The sequence below is a fragment of the Colossoma macropomum genome, unplaced genomic scaffold (assembly GCF_904425465.1).
Source record: "Colossoma macropomum unplaced genomic scaffold, Colossoma_macropomum, whole genome shotgun sequence".
Classification (NCBI taxonomy): Eukaryota; Metazoa; Chordata; class Actinopteri; order Characiformes; family Serrasalmidae; genus Colossoma; species Colossoma macropomum.
Window position 1 is genome coordinate 12,035,572 of NW_023494800.1, and position 17,082 is coordinate 12,052,653.

The 17,082-nt window shown below is 40.7% G+C and overlaps 2 protein-coding genes across 2 annotated transcripts in view; both read left to right on the top strand.

Annotated features, from left to right (window-relative positions):
- The window catches only part of npdc1a (neural proliferation, differentiation and control, 1a), a 34,568-nt gene extending 28,116 nt beyond the window's left edge, over positions 1-6,452 (top strand). The window contains exons 4-9 of the mRNA XM_036587567.1: positions 663-878; positions 2,486-2,552; positions 3,044-3,128; positions 3,314-3,393; positions 4,835-4,934; positions 5,354-6,452. Coding sequence (XP_036443460.1) covers positions 663-878; positions 2,486-2,552; positions 3,044-3,128; positions 3,314-3,393; positions 4,835-4,934; positions 5,354-5,425 — 620 coding nt within the window. The 3' untranslated portion in view covers positions 5,426-6,452. The remainder of the gene's footprint in view (positions 1-662; positions 879-2,485; positions 2,553-3,043; positions 3,129-3,313; positions 3,394-4,834; positions 4,935-5,353) is intronic.
- Positions 6,453-12,054: 5,602 nt separating this feature from the next.
- Positions 12,055-16,397, top strand: pou5f3 (POU domain, class 5, transcription factor 3). The gene is made up of 5 exons (XM_036589001.1): positions 12,055-13,202; positions 14,223-14,334; positions 14,433-14,563; positions 15,037-15,201; positions 15,331-16,397. The coding sequence occupies exons 1-5, from the start codon at positions 12,501-12,503 to the stop codon at positions 15,592-15,594; spliced, it is 1,374 nt and encodes a 457-aa protein (XP_036444894.1). The 5' UTR covers positions 12,055-12,500; the 3' UTR covers positions 15,595-16,397.
- Positions 16,398-17,082: the final 685 nt, after the last annotated feature.

Genomic DNA, 17,082 nt, shown 5'->3' on the forward strand with positions numbered 1-17,082 from the left:
TGATCTTTGTTTATTAAATCATGTGCTAATAGTAAGGATATGGAAGGGTAAAATGCAATTTGCCAAATTAGACAGTTTTTATTAATACAACTTGAATGATCAGATCACACTTTTGTAGCCAGAACAAAAAATTCTATTTCTGCTTCAATGCATAAGAATTGTAATTTCTTCTGACTCATATTCCAGATTGCTGCCATTCGAAAACAACTGTTTTATTAGCTACACCTACCTACACTTACTGGCCAATGTCTCAGCTACCCTTTGTAGGTTTACAGTAATTATCTGCTTCTACAAAGTTTTCTATCCACCCTCTACCAAATACATCAGTGGAAAAAGATGACTGTAGGACCTTCATGTCAGTGGCATGGTAATGTGTGTAGCACTGGTACAAGTCTATTGATGGCTAAATCCAGTGGTGTTCTAAAATTTTCTTTCAGCACATATTGGAGGCCTGTGCCTTCCTTTAGTCACTATGACTGCTGCCATCAGTAATTATAAAGCATTCACAAACTTTTTCACAACTGTAGCTACATTCAGGAGTGTCTCTGCAGTAGCGGTTGCACCGTAAAACAATAAAAAAAATGTCTGAAAGGGAAAGAGAAAAAAAATACAATGTTATTCCCCTTTTTTTTCCTTTTGCTTTTTTCCCTTCTATCTTGCAGTCTCTCCTTCCTGGTCGGCTCTCCAGTTCCAGTCAGAGGAGAAGAACGGTCAGTCTAGGTTGAAGAGTGCGTCACAGACCACTACAGCAAAACCCACCACCCACAGTCCATCCACTGCAGCTCAGCACACCTCCAAATCCCCTGAGCCTCGTACAGATTCTTCTGGCCGTGGAAAACCCATTGCGATCCCCTTCCCCAGGGACAGCATGCTTGTCTGTATGTATTTGCTCCCCTCAATTTTCACCTCTTACCGTAAAAGAGGACAAAAAATGGAAATTATATGGGCAAAAAAGTGTTTTGTTTGAGCATGAAACCATCCTCCTCTGGTGATACCTAGTTGTGCTCATCGTTTTTAGATGTATTACATATACAAGAAAGACTGAGAAGGGGATGTATGTTTGGCTCATTATGGCTCTGTGTAGTTGCATGAACAGTCCTCTCATTTGTGCAGCAATCCACTTTCTTGATTTATTTTTGTTTTCTAATAATGTATGAGAAAAGCTATTTCTACTGTTTCTTATTCTGGATTACAGTCGTTTGCAAAATTTTGGGCACCCCTTGTTGAAGTACACGTGTTGTTGTTTGTTCTGTGTTAAAATAAGTTAACACATCCTCTACAAAGAACACACATTTTAATGCACAGTTATAGTTTATTTGCTGAATGTAACATATTGTAAAGAAATAAAACATAAAATGTGGTCTGTGCAAATATTATAGCACATTTTATATTTTGTTTTATGCTGTTGCAATATGTTAATGTCAGCAAGCGAAAATAAATTCAGAGTTTGTTCCCTTTAGCAGCTCTTAGAAAATCAACAAAACGTGTAATTTGATCAGGGATATTCAAACTTTTTTCAGCCAACTATGCCTAGACATACTATGAACACACAGTTACCGGTTGATAAGGTACACCAAACTTATACATAGAAAAATTAGTCATTCTATCATTCTACCAGGTACTCCTACCATATAGATGCACTTTGTAGGTATGTATTGCTGACTGTAGCCCATCCTTTGCTCCACAGTTTATCTACCCTGTCCATCAATGGAAAGGGACCACCATAAGACCACCACTGATCAGATTATTATTTAAGTAAGGGACCATTTTCAGCACAGCAGGGACCTCCACGTGGTAGTGACATATTAGTGAGCACTGGGCTGGCATGAATGTATGAGGCATTACTGGGACAATTTATGTAAACCTGTCTACCAAAACATTATTAAACTGAAGGGAATAGAAACAGCATGCATGCTTTTTCGGGCAGAGAGCAACCTTGCTGTGCCTGAATTCTGACGCAAAAGGCCTGGTCTTGGTCTTGTACAAGTCTTAACGTCACTACACTCTGTTGTCCTCGTGGCTCTTAGAATCCTAATTTCAGGCCCTGCAATTATTACCTGCTGTGACCCAGCTGGCCCACATTCACTGCTCCAAACACAGAGCTTTCATTATCAAGGCCAGGCTAACACATGATGTGCTGTAACAGGCGTGTGTCATAGAGCTGTGACTGCACTTCATAAAAGCACTGAGATGCTGGCAGGCCTTTATTGGTCTGATTTAATGCGCTGCACACTCATCGCCCCACTGATCAATGTTCCTTTTAGTGTATTTCTACCAGGCTGCAGCTATGAAGTGGCTTATCTAACCACAAAATGAATGGCGCAGTGAGTCACGGTCTGTAGATTTCTGCCCTCATTGGTCCTGTGTTTGACGTCTTTCCCTTCTCTCTCTCTCTCTCTCTCTCTCTCTATCTCTCTCCCCCTCTCTCTCTGCCTTTTGCTGTCTCTCTCTGTCTCTGTTTTGTGTGTTGTCAAACTCTGAGCAGTACTGATGTCTGTGTGCATCATCATGGGGACTGTGGCTCTGATCCTGGCGGCTGTGTGCTGGGTCAGGTAAGATTCATGACAGATTAACATTCTGTGCTACTTTGTTTAACGTCAAAACATGATTCCTCTCACAAACATCAAATGTAGGCTGTATTTGTGGCAGAAAATTAGTAATGCTGCATTAACATTTTACCCACTTTGATTCATAGACCTATTGCTGTTATTTATCTTAAGACTTATTTGTATGTATAGTATGTCTACCATAAGCTGTTTACTAAATGCTCTGAAACTAATATGTAATTTGTGTAGTTGTGAGAGTGAGGGAATGAAGCGTGAGCCTGCAAACATGTCCTTGGAGTTTGAGGGGTTTGAAGTATTTACTATGCATCTTTTTATGCTATGTGATTTTAGTTAAAAAAGGACTATTTAAAAGAAAAGTGACGTATGTCCGACTGAAAGTTGTTTAACATGTTTCCTTCTAAAGGAAAAGAAGTTACCACTGTTATCCTGCAGTGTTAGGCAGTTATGTTGTTGATTATTGGTATCACCCCCTACAGGTTACAGAGAGAAGCTCACTTGGCTCAGAAAGTTGATTATCCTGCATTTCAAGCAGCAGGGCCCAAATCCTCCAGCGGCATTTCTGTAAGCAAACCTTACACTGGAATGCACATACGCAGTGCACATTTTCAAGAAGGCTATTTCTGAAAGGAAACACTTACAATTTTCACTAGAATGAAAGCATGATTCGTTTCTTAAATGCCCATGAGAAGGTTTTAAGGATTGAGAGTGCTGAATATGTTCTGTCTGTCTCTGCATCTCTCTCTTAGTCAGGGGACAATAAGCTGGCTCACAGTGCCCAGATGTATCACTACCAACATCAGAAACAACAGATGCTCTCAATGGAGAAGTAAGCCTGAACACATCATCTCTCCCGTAATTGTCACTGGGTCTGTCTTAAACACATACACTTTACATATTGTTCACCACTTTCAGACTGTAAGTATTCAAACTGTCTTTAAAGTATCCCTAAAGGCATAATTTAAACTGCAAAAAAGTCATTCGCTGTTTCATGCTGAGTAATAAATTCATGTAGAATAATATTTTTGGGTGTTTCTGGAACTACAGGCATGTTTCTGTCATGAGTCTGTAATACTTTTCTGTGAACCTAGAGATTGCTAGGTGAGATTTCCAAACCTTTTGTCCATGTGCTCTTTAGCCAACTTACATTTACTTTAAAGGGCCAATATCCTACATTTTTCTTGTATTTCATTTTTTTTCCCCTGAGGTCCACATTTAATGTTTATGTGCTTGTATGTAGCAAAACAGTCACCATTAATTTTTACCTGACCGTTTTCCAATCTCTCCAGCTTACTCCAGTAGAATTGCTGTAGGCTGAAGATGCAGATATGCGTACATGCTTTTGTTTTTTTTGTGAAATCACAAAACCAGTTGACTCATAATGGGCTGTTCTTGTAGCTTGGTTTCCATATATGGACTAGGGAGTGAACAGTGTTATTTTGAAACTTTTACGGTGTTCACATACTACATCAAACTCTTTTATTTAAAAAAAAAAAGGGAGGAAAATTCAGTTTTTCATGATATGTGCCCTTTAAAAAGGTTCTTCCCACCCACACATCTCATTTGCACACATAGATCTTTAAAGAATCATCTGTTGGGGAAATAAAAGTGGTTCTTCAGTGGCATCAGTTCAAAGAACGCTATAAGCTTAGCTGACAGCTGCCCACACAAAAACATAGGTTCGCTATGTCAGATTTGAGTCTTAATTCTCTGCACTTGTATAAATGAAGCATCAATGAGCTGGAATTGAACCTGTCCTACTAGTAGTGTGCATGCTGAGCTACTGCTACCAGGACAGCTCTACACACCATATTTGACAAATTATGAGGTAGATGTGGAACATAAATTTGACATAATTTTAAAAGCCAAACTTAATTTATCTGTTTAAGCTAACGACCACCTGCACAGTCCAGACATCTCAATTCAAACAAGTCAGCCACGTCAGCGCTGGCATGTTCTGTAGCTGTGTTTGCCATCACCACAGTGTAGTCCTCTATTTAACATACTTTAGTGTATCGAACCATGATAAGTTCAAGCATCCTACCTTTTCCCGAAACTGCTGTGAAAACTTGTGTTTTCAAAAGAAAAAAAACTTTTTTGCTAACACAAATACCTTTCTATGTAACCATAATAAACACTCAAAGAAAAGTTAACTGTTTGAAAAACATGTTTTTGAATGCAGGTCATTATGATATTCCAGTGTCATAAGATTAGTTCTGTATTTTGTTCTAGCCATTACAGCCATTCTGTTTTTATTTCTTCATGCACAGAAACAAAACAGAACCTAAGGTGTCTGAGTCTGGAGCCACGTCAGATGAGGAGACCGAAGAAGGAGACTTTACTGTATATGAGTGCCCTGGACTTGCCCCGGTCAGTAGTGCTTTTTTAGGGTGTTTTTTTAAATGCTATTTTATACTTTCTACTAGGGCTGGGCAATATGACAATATTCATCATTATTATGATAAATTACTTTGAAATATTTCACAGTATGCTTTTCTGAGCACACTGTGATAATGTCAGTACTTAAAACCGTGTGTTTGATTGCAAAGAGAGCATAGTCAGTCCAGTTAAACTGGATTTAGTATAGAAGAGTATGAGAAATATCAATATAATAAAATATCAATCATAGTATTCATATTTTGTATGTTAAGTGTGGCACTACTTCATCTATTCACAGCTGTCAGATGTCAGGAAAAATAAACTTTGTGGAGTGAAGTTTTCATTTCTTCTTTCTGTATGCGAAATGGATGTTTCTCATATATTCTTTTTACACTGATTGTTCTCTGTAGACTGGAGAGATGGAAGTGAAGAATCCACTGTTTGATGACTCAACTCTACACCGTGAGAGGAATCACAAGTGACCTGGATGTCTATACACACACACACACACACACACACACACACACATACATACATATATATATATATATATATATATATATATATACACATACACTTACTTAAAAGCAGAATAGCAAAACAAAACAAAAAAGTTTGCTCTTCATTGGAGAGCATGTTATTGATACATGCACACTTCTGATGACCGTGCATGGAGACACACACACACACATACAGACACACTCACAGAAACCACAAACACCGGAAGTTTTGACTTGCCCTTTATCAGACTAGCCCTTCAGAACAAATGGAACACAGAAGATGTCCTTAAACCTAAAACAGGATGAAGAATGGATGAAATAAAAGCAGAAGTTGAAAGTGAACTTTTCTTTCAATGCACATTTTCTAAAGACTTTTAACGAACACTGTGGACCCGACAGCAACGTGCACAGCAGACTGAAACTCTACAGGGCTCTTTTCCTCTGTTCTTTTTTTCACTCTGCTGTTACTGCTCCTTAGTGCTGCTTTTTAATCACACATCTGTTTTACTCATGCCTCTTTACACTTCAAGTTCTTCTGTCGAGCTTAGTTTAAATGTCACTTCTGGTTAGATGTGTTCTTCATTTAATCAGTGTTTGTTTTTTTTTTTAAATTAAGAAAGCTGCCTCCCAAAGCTCTTATTTGGATGTCATTATATTTCATTAGACATGTGTACTGAATACACAGCACCCATTCTCTTTCACTTTGCATCCTTCACAGTTACATGGATATGATTTAATGATTTCATCTCAGATTTTGGTTTTCTTTACCTAGGCTGATCTCCTTTTTAGGATTGAATTGCATTTTCTATGTTCCTTTCTACGATTCCGTAGTGCTTTTCTCAGGTTTCTTTACTGTTTTGTCTACCTCTCCCTTTCACTGTTGTTTTCCAGTTTTTTTCTCTTGACATGTAGACTACTATTCAAATAGAATAATTATCAGAAATTTTATTGTATGTAAATTCACTGAGGTATTAAATACTAAAGTCACTTTAGTACAAATAAAGTAAAATACTTGTGAAAGAGGCTTTTCTTTGACATGGACAGTGTCAAAATCTGGGGTAGGGAATAGTCCACTTTTACTTATTGTCTATAGACAGAATAAACACTAAGGCACAGTGCTCACCAGGATTATCGGCACCCTTGACTAATATGAACAAAAAAAATAACACTAAAACTCACTTTATCAAATATTTTCTATGCTCATCTTTGACATAAATTGGCAACAAATTGCTTTTGTCAGAGAGTAGATCTTTCATAATTGCATAATAATCACTATAAAGTAAATATTCCCACTTTAAATATTCCCACTTGTGGACATAGCACTGCATCTTTGCCAAGATGTGGGCACATCAATAGTAACAGGTTCTTTTTTTACATTGTTTCCGGATTCCTCAGCCTCATTGATCTCACAGTTTGAGGTCTAGAGACTAGGATGACCTTTGAAACTACTTGATGTTTTAGTTCTGGAATGTGACAGAGCCCCCTATGTTATGTATTTTAATGGAAGCCATTTAAACTGGCAACTTTGCAAACTCAAAACCATTCCAGCTTGCTTTAGTCTATGCAGGGTTCTTTTCTACATGATAAACTTCATTTCTTTACCAAACCCTTTTGTGGGACTTGAGGCCAAGAAAGTCTTTATTTTTATCTCAGCAGACCACAGAACCTGGTTTCACTCAAAGCCTAGCAAGCTTCGGGTGCTGTGGTTTGTGGTTCAATGAGGTTGAATGCTTTCTTCTTTCAGTGTGAGTATAAGATCGCGTTAGTGTGCAGCTTTTTTGCACAGGGGTTTAGCTCATCTTTAGCACGAGCACCAACAAAATCTGGAGGCCGTTGAAGTGAGTGAAGATTCAGCCCTATTCAGTACTGGTTTGTTAGGGTGGAGGTGCTTTTTCTAACCCAGACCAAAGTATTTTACATATAATTATTTATTATGATATAAAAGCCAAAGCTGATTCCATCTCAGCAATTGTAGTACAATAAGCTTAAGAATGTGAGGGTCAAAGCCCTATGTTTTATTTTACTTTTTCTACCCCCTTTAACTGTTGAGCAGTATAGAGCATTAACAGTGCTGCTTCCCCCACTATAGACCTACGATGGGCCACTTAAGGGCCTCTTAAGGTGTGGCTCAGAGGCAGCGCATCATCAGGGGGGCCGTTAAAGGCCATTGTCAATGTGGATGGTGAGGAAGGCAGCCATAGGCCATCCGATCGAGATATGTCCCAGGGACGGTGGTCGTCAGCAGGGTGTCAAAGCTATCAAAAGGCCATCGGGCTGGTCGTATCAGGAGCAACAGATTGCACAGATTATGGCGGTCACTGTACAATCAGGGCAAGAGCTGTATGTCTGTTTACAATAACAAGTCATGCCTCCTTATATGTGAAGAAAGAAATGGTCAAATCTAAAGTGAATAATTCTAATGTCAGTATGTCAGTCCAGTATACTGGAGCACAACAGTTTATTGTTTATATTAAGAACTTGGTCTAGGATCAATTTATCAAGGCTGTTGATTTGCAAATACGTATTTAAGAAGATTATTTGTGTTTTTGGCCTACAATTCAGCCATGTTTGATTATTGCTGGTACTGGGAAGCATAGGAGTTAGCATATGTTGGCTTGTGAATTGTTTACTAACAGTGCATTTGACACACGTCCCACTGACCAGGGATCGTGGAACTTCTTTTTCAGTAGTACATTTTATTAGATTTATGTTGAATTTGAAATGAGAAACCATTGCCCACGCCATTGTTTGGTCTAGATAAATGAGTATGCACATGATGACCAAAAAGTATTTACGTAGATGGATAAATGAAATATATTCCCTGTTATATTGCTCAAATTATTTAATCTCAGATTTACTGTGATGTATTGTAATGAATAGAAAATCACCATGAAATAATCTGCTCACTCAATATATATTTTTTTAAATTCAAATGTCATATTAAGGTCATATTAATAGCAGTGTTGCTTCATGAAGTTAGCTCCTGCTGTGGCATTACATTGCAGTACTTAAGGTCTATCTCTGAAATTCTTCATTTCCTTTGATCTATAATTTCTCTGATCTTACCTGAACACAAACCTTAAGAAATATTTGAAATATTACAAACCATGTCTTAAAAGTGAGTTTTTATCACAATTCATATGGCAAAATTCATCCTTTTGGGTACATTTATTCAGTTGTGTAAAGGTTGAAAACAGATTTTAACTTCTCTGCAAGTCAGCATGTAACGGAAAAGGAACTCTGACATTACTTCATGTTCAGAGGAAACAGCAGCCTATTGTGAAAGTTCTGTTTTTCTGTATCAAAAAAAAAGAAAACCCCTCTCTCTGTATAGAGTGATGTGCCTGCAGTTTTAAAGGCCACTTAAAAAGACAAGCTCTAAAAAAAGCCATCTGGGTGCTTTTGGAAGTTTAATCCTCTCTGGGTCACCCCCTTGCTGGAGCCCCATGGGCGCTCCCTGCTCTCTCTGATGGCCTTCTGAAGCTCAGCTCGCTTCACTTTCTCCTCCGCTGTCTGCACTTTGCATGACAATCGCCTTCCCAAGTCCATGGCCCACTACAATGCCTGGAGCAGTGGTTTGATGTCTTTTAAACCTTTGACTGGCCCTGGAGGCCTCCTGGGTGCCCTTTTCTGGGTGCAGCTTTTCTGAACAGGGGAGCTGGAAACATGACTTGCAGCCTGCAGCTCATGGCCTGCTGAAGTGTGTTTGAAGGCAGGGGGTAGATTGTTTCATTTCTGGGCAAACCAATGGTGGTGGTGCGTGTGATGATCTTTCTGGGTGGTAGAGTTTTAAAAAGATTATATGTAAAAGAACAAAGCAGCTTCTGACAACTATACATGGACATCATTTAAGCCAAGCCAACAAGACTTGGAGTGCATCGATATCCCATTACACATTCAAGTTCCTTCATCTTTCAAACAAACAAAAATATCCTTGGTCATTATCCTTTCTAACAGTAGTGTGTATATAGCAGTACATGGATTTAGTTGTATATCCATATGCATATTATAGCACTTATGTTGCATTATAAACACAGAGCAAGCACTGGATTACATGTTGCCATAGTAAAGTAGGCTTCATTCATAGTGCTTAACGCTGGGAACCACTGAAACAATATTCTATAGCAACATGGATGTATTCAACCAAGGCAGACTAACGGCTATTAATGCATATGATTTAAGACAACAAGAGTTTGACTGCAATGATATCCCATTGCACATTCAGCCTTCCTTCATCTCTCAAACAAATAAAATATCGATGGTCAACCATGTCCTTTCTAAAAAATATCCATACAAATTATGTCATTTATGCTGCATTGTAAACACAGTGCATGCATCGCATTGCATGCCGCTACAGTAGGCCTACATTGTAACGTAGGCCTATAGATACTATGTTTAATGCTAGGAACCAGCTTGGGAAGCCACTGAAACTCTGGCTGGTGTTTGTTTCAGGTGACGGGAGGGGGGAAAGGGGGAGAATCAAAGGATAGCAGCTTATTGTTGGCCGCTGAAAGGCAGCTAATGGCCGGCCATCGCAACTGTGGAGCTGGAATCAGCGGGGAGCCCCCGGGCCATGGAGCACAATAACCCCCCCTACCTTCCTGTGGAGAGTCTTCCTGCCCCAGTCTCTGTCCAGAGAGAGGGTAGGTGGTGCACGCACGGTGCATCTGAGTCCCTGAAACCCTAAGAATATTTATAACGAGACACTACTACGAACTACAATACTATTCAAGTGAACGTCTTTTCTCAATTACAGGTCTCAGTCCAGGCTCAATGTGCTAGAGAGCAGACACGGCTAACGGTGCGCCGTCACTGTCCAACCTTAGAGTTACGGGCGCTTTTGATGTACCTTATCATGAATATCCAACCTGATACGTTTGTTCGACCAAAAGGAAAAAAAAAACTACCAAATATCTCAAGCTTATTTGAATTAGTTCAATTAGAACTGACCAATATGACAATATCATTATCGTGACAAATTGCATCACAATATGTCACAATATGCGTTTCAGTACTTAAAAAACACTAACCAGCTGTATGGTTTGTATAAAAGGGAGCATAATTAATCATTTTGAATAGAAATAATTGCATTCAGTTTTTGATAGTATTTTTAATATATGGCGCTATTTTGTCTGTTCTAATTTATCAGTCGTCAGAAAAAAAATAAGTATCGTGATATATCGCGTATCGTAAAAAACCTTCCTTAAGTATCGCAATATTACATCTTGCCATTCCGCCCACATTTGAGTTAATTTACTATTTTCTGTTGTACTTTTTCAACGTGAAAATCCAGCTCGGCCACCTCGGTGTTATCATGTCTCAGTGCGAGACGCCACACTTCAGATCCAAAACTGTGAGGAAAGAGCTGAGCTATCAAAGACAAACATTTCACCTTTTATTCGTTGTTATTTTACCGATTATTCGTTGTTCTTTCACCTTTTATCGGGCCACTGACGCCATTTAACCGCTTCAGTTTATAACCTTAATAAAAATGATTCGTTATTTTATTATTATTAATAATAATAATAAATAAATAAATGGAAAACCTTTCGTGGTTTTACTGTTATAAGAAATGTGGTGTCAAACTATATCAGATCATATCATGGTCCAGGACCTTTAGGAAAGGTAAAGGGGGGAAAAAGGGTGATTGGATCCTGTCCTGTTTAGCAGAATTAAGTCCCAAGTCCCTCGCGTTTAAAATTCCAAAGTGGCTGTAATGATCCGGCTTTAGGAATAATCTTTGGTTTAGTAGTCAGTAAAATTCTTCCTTTCCTGTGGGATGTGGAATTTCAATATGAAGGAGAGCTCATTAAGAGGAAATTATTGAAACAAAGTAGTGGTGTCATGCATATTAAACACGTTCACTATGAGCAGCGCATTTTGCATTGTAAATACAGCACATGCAGTGGAGTGGATACAGACAGCAATATAAAGAATACACGACCTTCGTTGTATATTCAGTTATAAACACTACATGCAGAAGAGTTTGTGGTGCATTATGAAAACAACACATGCACTGGAATATATGTTGCACTGTAAATACAGCAGGCGTAGATTACTTTATATTGCATATTAAATAGAGCACATCGGATTATAAATCGCATTCTAAATACACTACATGCATCGGACTCTTGTATTATAAATAAATACAATAAAGCACATGTAGAGAAGTTTATGTTGCATCATAAATGCAGTATATGCGTTAAAAATGCTGCATTTTAAATACAGCACAAGTAGGAGTTGATGTTGCATTATAAGTACATGCGTTGAGTTATATGCTGCATTATAAGTACACACTAGACGGGGCACGCTGGACTACAAACTGCACTCTAAACACACTACATGAATTGGACCCTGTTGTATTATAAATGCAATACAAATAGAGGACTTTATGTTGTATTATAAATACAGCACATTATTTGCTGAATTGTAAATACAGCACAAGCAGAGGAGTTTATGTTGTATTAGAAGTGCAGTTCGGTTATGTGCTGCATTATAAATGCACATTAGATGGGACAGGCTGGATTATAGAAACAGCACATAAAGTACATGATAAAACAGTTAAAAGACTTAGGTCGAGGATCACAGTCCATGTATTTGTCTAGTGGGGGATAAACAAAGATACACGTTTCTAAACGAGTAAGAAATCAAGTTCAATCCCAGATTGCCCATCAGCTGAGGCCTATTGTGTTTGGGTGGCCAATAGGAGATGAGCTCATTAAGACCTCCAGCCCTCAGCGTGGATTGATTAGCAAAACCTGGGCGAGGAGGCTGCAGTTGGAGGCCTGGACGCTGAGCTGCACTATCAACTTCATTAATGGCCATTTCACAGCGACACTACTGCTGCTCACATTTCCATACTGGACTCCTTTCGTGAAGGACTTAAGTCTCTAGCACAGCCAGCGGACCGAGCCATCGCTTCAAGGCGCCACTAACTTTTCTGAGAGTTTTATCTTGGTATTATGGACGTGTTTAACAACGTAGCTCTTTGATAGCAGCTCGTTTTGTGTCTTCCTTCGTCGCTGGACTGTGTACGGGCCTTTTAGCAGTGAGGAGGATGTGTGATGTGTCTGAAAGCCCTGGGCCGGAGTGCAGTGAGCTGGTCCGGTCCGTGTGCCCGCCAGCCCCGGGCCCTGAGGCCCTGCACCTCCAGGAGCCCAGCCTGCTCTTCAACAGGGCCTCATCTTTCAGCGGCCTCAGCCCTCCTCAGGCCCAGACTTTCTTCCCCTTCGCGGCTGTAGGGGGTGACTTCAGACCCGGCGAGGTGCAGGCGGGAGACTTCTCCCAGCACAAGCCGTGGTACCCCTTCCCGGGGCATGATTACCCGGGGCAGGTGGCGGGGGCCCAGCCTGTCAACCTCAGCCCCCCCATCGCCGAGACCCGGGAGCAGATCAGGATGGCTGAAGTGAAGATCGAGAAGGAGATGAGGGGGGAGGATTACGGGGAGGTCAAACTGCAACAGCCCCAGTTCCCTACCCCGGGGGCCTCGGGCCTCTACTATCCCGCCCCGTGGCCCCCGTCCTTCTGGCACGGGCTGCCTCACGTCTCGGCGCCCTGCGCCACCGGCCAGGCTCTGCCGGCTGTCTCCGTGCCCTCCTCTACCCCGCCATCCTCCACGTCCCCTTCGCTCTCTCCCTCTCCCCCCAGTAGCGCCTTCTACAGCGGGGCCTCGGCGCAGTTGGCGCCCGCCGCGCATGCGCACAGCGCCGGCAGAAGCAGCGGCTCTTCCAGCGGGGGCTGCAGCGACTCCGAAGAAGAGGTACTTTTTTTTTTTTTTTCTATTTTATTTTTTTATTAATCTTTAACCGGGTAGTTAAGCAGTGCCCTAAGATGGTTCTTTGATAAAGGCAATGGTTCCGTTTAGAACCATTTCATGCTTAAATGGTTCTTTGGTGTGATGTTTCTTCAGATTGATGGATAATGTGTTGGTTACTATATTTCCAGAAAGTGTTCTGTTACGTCAAGCTTGTAACAGAAGAACCTTTTTCAAGAAGGTTCTACATTGAGCCCTGTACAACACATTCTCCATCAACTTGAAGAACAATTCCACCATTCCAAGGATCATTTAAGAATAAAATGGTCATACACAGAACTTATTGTTCTAAATTGTACCATTCCCATTACTGGAGTACCATTTTGTTTTAAGAGCATAAATATTTGTTGCAAACTTGTAAATCATACATGTAAGAATAATTAATAAATGTTTGTTGGGTGAGTTCAGGTTACATGGATGATATTGGCTACACATCCCTCATGGCCTGAATGATGAGGCTAGTTTCATGTAAATCACTAGTGTAACGTATCTGCTTTAGTTAGAAAGAATACGTTAATCAACAGCAGCTGAAGTCTGAATTGCCAAGCTGTTCTAAAGGACGACCATACTAACTTATGACACAAACAGTTGATCTCTCCCTGTTCCCTGCTGGAAAAAAAACCTGCACAGAGCAGGAAGCATTTCATGCTGGTTTGTGCTGGTTTATGCTGGTCTGGTTCTGGTTTAGCTAGCCACCCCAGCATGGTCATGTTGGTTGACCAGCACCAGCATCAAAACGCAACATATGCTGGTGTTGGTGGTGATCAGCATATTAACTTCCATTGCTGCTGACCAGCATCCAAAACACAACACACTGGTTTTGCCGGTGACCAGCCATGCTGGTCTGTGCTGGTTTTTCTAGCAGGGTTCTTTTATGTATTTGATCCCATTAGTCTAATGGGGTTGGGGAGTTTTCTTCCATTTACATTTCTTCTTGTTTCTGGGCTAATTGCTCTTTATTTTAAGGAGAACTTGACCACGGAGGAGTTGGAGCAGTTCGCCAAAGAGCTGAAACATAAGCGCATCACACTCGGTTTCACTCAGGCAGATGTGGGACTGGCACTGGGGAACCTGTACGGTGAGTTTCAGCTGTCCACTCAATGCCGAGTGGAAGTCACTGCTTATCATAGCTAATTGTGACAGTATCTTAAATTGTACTTTCTCATTTCTGTTCAGGGAAAATGTTCAGTCAGACGACTATCTGCCGTTTCGAAGCTCTTCAGCTCAGTTTCAAGAACATGTGCAAGCTAAAGCCGCTGCTACAGAGATGGCTGAATGAAGCAGAGACATCAGAAAACCCCCAGGATGTGAGTCACGTGATCTTTTTTACTAGTCACTTCAAACTTGGCCACTAGGGGGCAGCCGGTACTTCACACATTCTTGGGGTGGGTGCTTTCTGAGGTCAGAATAAGCCCACTCAGGAGAAATAAATCAGGTCAATACTGCATTAATGAAGGCTAACAGGTTTCTGAATTTTCTTCTAAACCCTCCTTCTGACAAAGCAAAGTCCTTTTGAGAGTTTTGTTACAGTGAAACCAAATTCTCACAGAGGCCAAACTTCAGAAATGGGAGAAGGTGAAATCAGGTCACTGTGAGCCCTAACTATGTCTAGAAGAAGTAAATATAGGGGGGGTTGCAACCAAAGCCACATACTGTACAGCTAATAGTCATGCTACTTAGCATGGTAGTATGCAGTTGTGGATGCAGCCCAGTTTTGTGGTGACCTGCTCTTGCAATTGACCAACTTCTATAACGTGTACTTGGTCTTCTCTTTTTATAGATGTACAAGATTGAGAGGGTTTTTGTCGACACGAGAAAGAGAAAGAGGAGAACTAGTTTAGAGGGTTCAGTCCGCACTGCTCTCGAGTCGTACTTTATGAAGTGTCCCAAGCCCAACACGCTGGAAATCACGCATATATCTGATGACCTTGGCTTGGAGAGAGATGTAAGTAATAACTCCCACCCACATCCCCCCCCCCACTCCACGCATGCACGCACACACACTTGATATTTCTGTTTTTTAGTGTTCTGTGTAGCTTGTCTGACTCTTTTTATGAAGAAGCTTGTCTTTCAGGTGGTCCGTGTCTGGTTCTGTAACCGCAGGCAGAAAGGCAAGCGTCTGGCTTTACCCTTGGATGATGAGACCTTAGAGGGTCAGTATTATGAACAAAGTCCAACACCACCTCCGCACATGGGAGGCACACCCCTCTCTGGTCAGGCTTATCTGGCACCCACTCACCCTGGGGGGGTGCCTACTTTGTACATGCCACCAATTCACCGGCCAGATGTCTTCAAACAGGCCCTGCACCCTGGACTGGTGGGCCACCTTTCCAGCTAAGCTGACACTTCTAGCCTTTCCCTTTGTTCTGATGACACCCTTGGGGGAGAAATGGCTTGCTAAGGGAAGAGGACATGACTTGAGTTGCTCCAAGCCAAGCTATGGATCAAACTAGCATTTCCCACCCCCCCATCTTTTTAAAATGACTCTGCTTCTAACTTTTGTTGCTTTCCAAAATGCAGTATTGCAGAGCCTGCTTGATTAGAAATGAACATGTGTCTGAGTCACTCAACAGGGAGGGTACTGGAATCTAAATTTATCTAATGAAATGCATTTGCACAAGTCATGGTTTTGTTTTAAAGCATGACTTTCAAAGTTGGTTTTAATGTTTTCTTTTTCATGTACCTTTTGTGTGTACATTTTTTTTATTTTTATTATAGTCCAATATTTTTGTTAATGATGAGATATCCAAAGTGACTTTTAACTATTTGCCTGATCAGTTGGGAGAATTGTGGAATTGGCAGCTAACTTGAGAAGAATATTAGTTGTTTGTCAAAGGTTTTTGCTCTGAAAGGGCATCAATTAGAGTTCCCTTCTGCCCCATTAGCTCAGTTTAGTAAATACTAGGTGGAATTTCAACACTGTATCCCCTTAATCTGTTACTCCCAATGGATATTTTGTGCCTTATTTCACAACCTGATACCTCCTTCTCTATTCAACATTGTAAATGAAAACAATTCTGATAATTTATTAATGTATTGGTCATTCTTTCCTGGCTTTTGATAAGTTCATACTACTACTACTACTACTATACTACTACTACTACTACTACTACTATGACTGCAATTAAACCAGCTCCTTTGACAATCCACATTTCTATATCATCCTTACAGAACATGTAAAACACTAACATTCTTTTAGTCTATTTTTGACTTTGCTCTGAAGAGGAAACAGATGGCTATTGTAGTGACAGTGGTGGGGGGGAAAAAAGAGTGCAAGTTATGGATGTTGTGAAAACAAAATACTTCCTTTCTAGTGAATCCTGTTCATATACCTAGTAAGGCCTTGCCTGAGGTCTGAATCTTAAACCAAAGGGTGTGTTGTGTGTGGGTTTTCCCTCTCCCCTTCCCCTCTCCTGGGTTCAAAGTGAGCATTGCATGTTGGTGTTCTCATTTTCAACTGTGTGGACACAGTTCCTGTGTATGATCTGGTCCAGTTGTTCAAGTATAATTCACACCTTCTAGGAGATGTGCAGGAGTAGAAGAGGAAACTTGGCTTGTGCTTTTGTGGTTTCAGTTACTACAGAAATTTCTCTTGCACTTCTGCAAATGGTTTCCCTCATGCTGGTCTGTTCTTTGCTGCTCAGCCATGTTCCTTTAGTATCTATCCTCCTTCAAACACCCACCTCTAATATTTACATGCTCCTGATAAATTTTGTTAAGTGGATCAGGTTCTTTAGATAAGAGCTAAAGTGTAGCGTGTGTAGATATTCAGGAGCAGGGTTGGGCACTCCCTGAGGGGTCTCACCCAAGCTTGTCAACATTTTCT